Source organism: Pteropus vampyrus, unplaced genomic scaffold (assembly GCF_000151845.1).
Source record: "Pteropus vampyrus isolate Shadow unplaced genomic scaffold, Pvam_2.0 Scaffold294, whole genome shotgun sequence".
NCBI classification, from domain to species: Eukaryota; Metazoa; Chordata; class Mammalia; order Chiroptera; family Pteropodidae; genus Pteropus; species Pteropus vampyrus.
The window spans coordinates 1,725,914-1,734,312 of NW_011889075.1; the positions used below are offsets into that span (position 1 = coordinate 1,725,914).

The window sequence follows — 8,399 nt, forward strand, 5'->3', positions numbered from 1 at the left end:
AAAAAATCCCCAGTTAATCAGACACTCCACTTTCAAAGATAACTATCAACGCTTTTCAGTCTGTTCTTCAAAATTTTTCCAATGTACATATTTCTACTAAAATTAGACCATTAATTTTTAACAAATTTATAGCTAATTTGTGAATTTATCTGTGCTTCAATTCCAAACATCCAACTGCCTAAGTTACACCTCCACGCCACCTAAATTCTGAAGTCAAGACTGAATCCTTGATGTACCACCCTGCCCCAAATCTAGCCACCTGGCTTGGTGAATAGCCACCCATCACATTTTACCTATTAAATCATTCTCAAATCTACCTACTCCCCACCACCATCTCCACCTAGTCCAACCTCCATCAATCTCACACCACCTACTACAAAACCTGCTAACTGGCCTTCCTCCATCCGTTCTGCCTCTTACCCACTCATTCTTCACACTGCAGCTGGGGTATATTCCTCAAAAGTAAATCTGATCATCTAACACCCCTTACTTTTCAATTAGCTGTACTTCAGATTTCGGCTTGATCATTTTTTTTTTTTCCAGGCAAATCTTGCTTCACCTTGAGCTTGGTCAATACACTCTTACAACTTTCATAGGACCATTCATTTTCTTCTGTTAATAATTCCACATTTAATTTCTGTGGTTGTTTAATTCTGATTCTCATGACAGATCATAAGGCCCAAGGAAGCAAGAACCATGTCTATCTTTATTCAACACTGTATAATAGCACAAAGCATAATGCCTAGCACATAACTGGTACTCAGTAAACAGGTTAAATTAACTAAAGTTACTAAAAATAAGATGAAAGTCTTATTATCTTTCAAAGGAAATTATTACAAGTGCTGTCTTTTAAATTACAATTCAGCCACTGGGTTTGAAAAAATCGCTTCTTAATCTTTATCCAAGAGTGTGAGAGGCAACTAGCTTTGGTTCAATATTGAGGTTTTACTTCATCTATTCCATTTATCTCAATCTCAAATATTCATCAAAAGACAGTGGAATATATACTTACACATAAAGAACTTACTCCTTTTGATTAAGACAATACATTTCACAAGTATTCCATTCACTGTAATGTTTTTCTATAAATAGGTTTTATGGTGGGCTATACTTTCAGAAAGCATTGCTTCTTTAAAATGTACATTTCCTCAAGACTGAAAGGTGAAGATGTCTATCTATATTAAAGGCCCAGAGTCTGAGGCTACATCCATTTCACTTAAAGAGAAGGCAAGGAATAGAGATTCTATGAGTAACCTACCTGCTGAGTAAAAACCAATAGGCTGGTCACCATGAAACACCCTAGGCAGACATATTTCATTCTAACTTATGGAAATTAAGCCAGAATTTGCCCAAAGGAAAAAACTCACTGTAAACTGTTTTTACTAAACCATTCTAAGGGGTTTTACAGCCTAATGAACATGAGTTCTACAATCATTTTAAATTTGGAAAAAGTAAGTATATGATGCCAAGCCCTAAGAGAAATTATATACATCCCTGGGAGCCCCATTCTGCAACCCATTCTCTTTTGCATGTAAAACATTTAACTTAATTTCACATGTTTAGTAATAACTAAAATAATCTATTTGAAATGAGAACACCTTATTTCAGTTATCATTGCTTTTCACTAACACAATTTACTTGAATCCATAAGTGTGAACTACATGTAACACATGTAAGTCTTCCCTCATTCAATATGTTTGTGTGTTTTGTTTTTACAAGCTCAACAGTTCTAAGGATTACAATAAGTAATCTTAACAAATTAGTATCCTTGACAATAACGTATAAATTGGGCACTGATACATTAATTTTCCTATGGCTCTTTTCTGTCTTTCACAACATACTCTAGTTGGGTCATTTTTGTTGTTTTGTTGTTTTGTTTTGTGTGTTTGTTTTATTGAGATATAACTGACATAAAATTTAGTTGATTTTAGAATCTTATATATTTCAGGGCTAAAGATAATTGGGCATCTTTGAAAATTCTATCTACCAAAAAAGTACCTCTTCGTGAAACTCCAGTTTATATTAGTAAGAATATACTTTAAAAAAAAATAAAATGGCTTCATATTCTGCATATGGACCAAGTCCTCAGCCAAAAATTAGGTCTCAAAAGGAATGGGGGTAAAGGAAGTTAGCCCAGGAATTCCCCCACCCACTCCTACCCTCCAGGATATGGTCATTCTAAAAATAATTGACTCCATGCTACAATTTTGTGTTTTAGTCTTGATAACAAAGGAATTTAAATCTCAAAACTTTCTCTTATCAGGCAAATACATGGTCATGAATTAAATAAAGAGAAAAATAGAGCCTTTAAAGAAATTTAAATTAGATTTGTGTCAATTATAAACTGTTAACTCTTACTGTAATTTTAGCAGTAATCCATTCCTTAACAGACCAGAGTTTTTAATGTTTTATGAACTCAGAATCACCGAATAAATTCACTTTAGTGATCCTTACTCCAGATACAAAAAAAAAACGCATTCTACATTCTCATCTACAAATGTACAGACTATGACTCTCTCCAGCGTAAAAACAACACAGTGCTTCTCTCCACGTGATCAATAACTAGGGCACAGAATCTCTAACACCTTCATTAAAGTACATAGGTACGTATGTTTTCCACAAGTAAGCAGGATACACTCGAACCATCGCCTTTGCTAGACACTGATTATTTTTTTATGACTTGCTGGCGAAACAAATAATGATTTATGTATAGAAAATAAAAAAATAACATCTAAAAAAGTAGAAAATAACCAACTTTTCAAATTAAAGCATGTTCTTTACAAAACTTCTGCCATGCATGTATTTCCAAAGCAAACTGTATTACCACCCATTTTAGAAATACTAATATAAAATGTCTGACAGGGCAGTAATATTATTAACACTGGAGGCCCAAAAACTACATCAGTTTATAAATTAGAACCTATCAACGAGGAGAATGATGAAAAAATGTGATAAAATGCCTCTGTGCTAGCTTTAACCCAATATATGGAACTACTGCTTGCCCATAATTCCAACAAGTTTCTTTTTCTCAATATTCTTCTGAGGACTCTGGCCAGACTGTCCCCCAGCCAATACTGGGCTCTTTCCAACAAAAGCAGCCAAAAGTCTCCATGATATTCCTTTATGGTGTCTGTGCCCCAGTCCACACATACAAATCCTTCAAAAAGAGTTTTAATTGCTATTCCATTCAACTCTGCCTCCACAAAGAGCAAGAAACAAATAGTGGAAGATATTTCACAAGGTCATCACCAAAATAAAATAAGTATGACATCATTCTCGGTCAAAACAAAATTATACCCCACTATAACAAAGAAAAATACTTGATATCACTTCTTAAATCATCTTCAGAACCAAAAACATGAATAAGACTCTGACATGTGTAGGAAAAGGGCTTTCTTCTTGCCCATCATCCACACAAAAGTGCACTTCTCCATAACTCTCCGTTCTTGGTCAGTTGTGCCTGAATCTTTATTCATGCTCTCACAATCAATCCCAGAGGCTGACATGCAGATGGAAGTGAATGCCAAGTACTTTTATTCTGTAATCTATTTGGAAGTTTCTAAATTGATTGTAGCACACAGAGGCAAAGATGGTAGTACCTGAGACCCACTGAGAACTGAGGGAAGACTCACAGAAATTATAAATAATAAATCATGAAACCCATACTAAAAGAAAGTCACACAAAATACAGTTCAGCACTTAGGGAAGCTCACAGAGACTAAGGCATGGCAGCTGTTGTAAATGGTGCTAGCAATAACCTGAAAACCATTTCAGTGTTTCATAATTTGTGAAATTATGATACGTAAAATGTGAACTGAGAAAACTGTGAATAAGATGCTAAGAATAAATGAAACACCATGACAACATGTGCACTCTGATTCTCTCTTCCCTTCCTAGAAAGCAACAATGTAGAGAAGGGACAAGCAAACATTTTTATGCCCAAAGTAGATCTAGAATATTCTATATTTTAGAAAATCAAACCTACTCCAAGAACTCGAGACAACCCACACTCATAACATTTTGAACAAATTCGAGTAAACCCTGGTCACTGGAACTATATAGATACTACAAGAAAATTTTCTCAGTGTTGTGCATGAAGCTAATAATTAAAGGATAATGAGCAAAATTATGCTTAATTAAGCATTTCAATTTTCTTTGGTTAACATGTGAATTATTGCTTCTGAATCCTACATTTATTAAATATAATTTTTCATAATTTTACAAAGTCACAGTGACCAAGTATAAAATCTGCACCCTTGAGAGAATTTTCTCCATCACAGACACTGATGGCAGGGCCATTAAATCCACATTTCAAAGTTCAGTGAGCCCCAGTGCCACCTGGAGGATTATAAATGCAGATGCCCAGGCCTGGCTCACAGAGATCCTATCTCCCTAGACTGGGTATCTGCACTTTAAACAAGTGCCCAGGGGTTTTTCATAAAACACAACTTTTTTTAGACAAATTTTATTGTTTCTGAGAGCTGTAATATTTTTTCTTTTAACCTAAAATCAAAACAGTTATCAAGATCTTTACTCAGAGTAGCTGCCAAAAATAGTTTAAAACACTGCAGGATAAGATCCGAATCAAATTTCAGAGCCATGGAAAAAGGCCAAGCAAGTGATCACACACATTCTCTCAGTTTGAATAATGCATCCAACAATACCTGTGTATTTGGATGTTGCAATTTTGTATTATTCATTATTTTTTTACAGTGACAACATAAAATGAATTATTTAATCTAGGAAGTGCATTCACAAGAATTCTAATTAACATATTTTTTAAGTATTTCTGGGTAGATAAAATAATGATTCAAAAATATATCAGTCTGTGGTACATTGTATTCTCTAGCATTTTTCTACTCGGAAAATAAAATTAAAATGTATGCTACAAAACTGTCTAAAATCTTAATTCACTTATTGATACTTAAAACATTTTTCTCAGGTTAAAGGAATTAACTTGCATAGGAAATAAAATATTCTAGAAAAAATATTCATCATCAAATTTGCACAAGAATACAAAATCTAAAATACAATTTAGTAACCTAACACTAAAATACACAGATATTCGAAAAGAACACACAGTGCCCCACACCCAGAGCTTTGTGTGTGTGTGTGCGATCTAATTGTGTTAAAGCAGACTGTATTTTCCATTGCTGATTAAAAAAATTATCCCAAAGATCTAAACAAGAACATCAACCACCTTAACCTAATTGATCTTTACAGAATCTTGAATCCAATGACTGCAGGATACACATTATTTTCAAGTACATTTGGAACATCCACCAAAAATGCTGTTTTCTAGGCCATGATTTAGTCTCGGTACATTTCGAAAAATTTTTTTAAATCATACTGCTGTATATCTGCATCTTAATTTTCTCCTACTCCCAGTATGAACTCTGTTTAGAGTGTGCATGTTCACTGCAGAAGCAGGGAAGAAGGATGAAAAAGAGGAAACGATAATTCATAAACTTTAAGGGATATGGCACGGTGCTGAATGTGATAAGTCCATTCTGCTCAGCGTTCTCAGGAGCACTGGTTACAGCCCCACCAATCTTTCTCATACAACCACCCAACATCCACAGCAGATCATTCCAAGCAATACAGCAAAGCTGGACATATCTCAGAGGCAATTTTATATACTGGTTCTTATTCCCTCTACTGAAGGGCACAAAGTGAAAATGTAAATTAGGATGGCACCAACTTGAGGGAAATCCACATCTACACACCATCAAAACGGAAACACAGGTGGAAAGACAGGCATGCTCGTCACTGCTGCTCTGAGCTCAGAGATTCCAGTGATGAAAGTAATAGACAACCGCCTCAGCTTTCTCCATAGTAATCTAAGTGCCAAAACAAGTGCAAAAGTGCAATAGACTAGATTCATAAAACAAAATATATGCAGCTATGTTGGCATGTATGAATAAAGATTTTGGTGACTGATATAAAGCTATGGTTAATGGACACGGAAATATATTTGTAATCAACTCAAAGTAAAAAGCAGGCTATCATTCAATCCTTTTTATTTGAAAGATAAAATGTGTCTGCCTGTATCTGAAGAAAGGTCAGGATGCAAAGTTCACTTATATTCCAACAGTGGCAAGCTCTGGGCAGCGAAGGAATTACAAGTGATTACGTCCTCTTTTATATGTTTATTTTTTCTCATAAGGAGCTATTTTATTTTTATAGAAGGAAAAAAACAAAAGAAGGAAGGAAGAGGTAGGTTAAAGAGGAAAATATTAAAAGATCGATACAACATTAGTTCATGTCTTACTAATATTATGGCTAGCAAAGGGCACCCATTTAAATCCTTCACAAATATCTGCAGTTGCCTTAAGCTCTGGAGCTCAACTGCACAATAAACTGTCTATAAGTCTCTAGATGGTATTCTTCATGTGGACTGCAGGAAAGGAGCATGAGATTCACCTTTTCTCGGCTCACTGAAAAGCCCAAAACAGATAAATGGCACCAAGAGAGATAGCAGTGTTTGATAAATGGGCAGAAGAGTTCTGCATTTTTGACACAATGTGCTCCTGGCTGACAGTAGCCACTAGGGACAAACCCCAACATGGTAGGTGCTAGTGAATCAAACATCTCTGAATGTACACAATATTTGATACTTAAAACTTTTCATCTTTCTTAAGATTTCAAGAAAACATACAGGACATCTGCCAATTCTGAAGCAGGCACCATGCTAACGTGGTACAGGAGGAAACGAGACAACAGCACACTCACCCGCTCATAGCCAAGTGCAAGAGCGCAAGGAGGATGAGACAAAGGGCCTGTCAGGAGAGCGCTCCCCAGCAGGACCAAGGCACAGATGGTTGTATGGTCTTCCAACCCCATGATGTAACCTCGGTGGTCTAACCTACCTTGTGCTACTACACGGCCTTGATGACACAATTGTGTACGCTGCTGTGAGCCCGTCTATAATTTTGTTACAAGTCGACACAAAGAGAGTGTGGCCAAAGCCTGCTCTCAATTCTCATTACCTGTTACCATAAAGAATTTGCTGACTTCTGTATGCAGGACCAAATATCCTACCACAGATTCTTAAAATATTGAGCCATTCCTCCCCATCCCCTACTCTCCCCCTCAAAGAGTGCAGACAAAAGGGTGGGTACAAGTTAACGCTGAAGTGCCTGTGGGCGGTCACAGACTACATTAAAGATGGCATTCCAGTAAAAGCACCCTGAGAGCAACAGGGAGAAAAGGATGGCTTTCTGAGAGTCCTGCACACAAGGGAGATATCTGGGGTGCACGCTGGCTTTGAATCGCACGGGCCAGCTGCTGGGATGGGCCAACGTGGGGATCAGAACTCAGATACCTGTAGATTGTACATTGAAACAAAGCAATCATAATGACAGACCTGAGTTGTCAGGAAAGATGTTATGTTTGGTTAAAACAAGGCGGGGAAATGGCACAAAAACCTTTTTAAGATATTTCCATTTAAAATGCTGTAATTTTAAAATGCTAAAACTTAGCACTGAGTGCCAGGTATCAAGAAAAGCATTTACACCCTAGGGTTCAGGACAGTAAAGGTTCTCAATACTTATTATAAAACAAACATAGCATATAAGTGACCCAAATGTTCTGTAAAGTGTGTGTGTCTAAAACAGGAAGGAAAGTATTCCCACCTACCCACTCCCTCCCCAGTCTTCACAAATGCACTCAGGGCAGCTTCCCCTAGACTTGAACTCACTCTGTCTTTATCATCTGCTACATCACAGAGAATGTCATCGAGATCCAGTATTCCTCCATCTCCATGTTCCAGTCGATGCACCTGTATCCAGTAGCTTGGATCCTGTGCAAAAGAATGCAGACATCAAAAACAGCCGGTTAGCATCACTGAAAGGAAACACAACAATTTTAACTGCAATAACTCCCTGCCATAAAAAGGAATTGACCCCATCAACAATACTGCAATTGATGGGAAATTCAAGTTGCTCCCTATCTCTGCTGTTGAGTCAGTTTTCCTTTTATGATGGAGTCACTCTCACATACATTTTCCTTTGGCTCAGATGCTGATACACTATTATGACAGGAAGTGCAGAAACCAGCAAAATGCACTGCATCAGAAATATCGATTTCTCTAAAGTATGTTGGGTTTCCAATTGTCCACCTCTCAATCCAATCCACAGAAATATTCTAATAAGCAAGCAAAACACAGTGTATACCTGAAAAACTAATGTCACAGCCTATCTGAATAAAAGAAGTTTACATAGCGGGTTGCTCAGAGTACTCCCTAATAACAGGCCTGAATACATGACACAGAATAATTTGGACAAGACCATAAGTGAACAAAGCAAGCTCAGAACCATGTGTATGGTTTGAGCCTGTTTTTGTGAAGACAAAATTACATACACTTTTACATGTACATATAAAAATATCCAAAAAAAAAA

The 8,399-nt window shown here is 36.6% G+C and overlaps 1 protein-coding gene across 1 annotated transcript in view; it reads right to left on the reverse strand.

Moving 5' to 3' along the window:
- PARD3 (par-3 family cell polarity regulator) overlaps positions 1-7,810 on the reverse strand; it is a gene marked incomplete at its 5' end in the record, with an annotated part of 522,521 nt that extends 514,711 nt beyond the window's left edge. Inside the window, one exon of the mRNA XM_023521117.1 lies at positions 7,700-7,810. Within this exon, the coding sequence (XP_023376885.1) occupies positions 7,700-7,810 (111 nt within the window). The remainder of the gene's footprint in view (positions 1-7,699) is intronic.
- Positions 7,811-8,399: the final 589 nt, after the last annotated feature.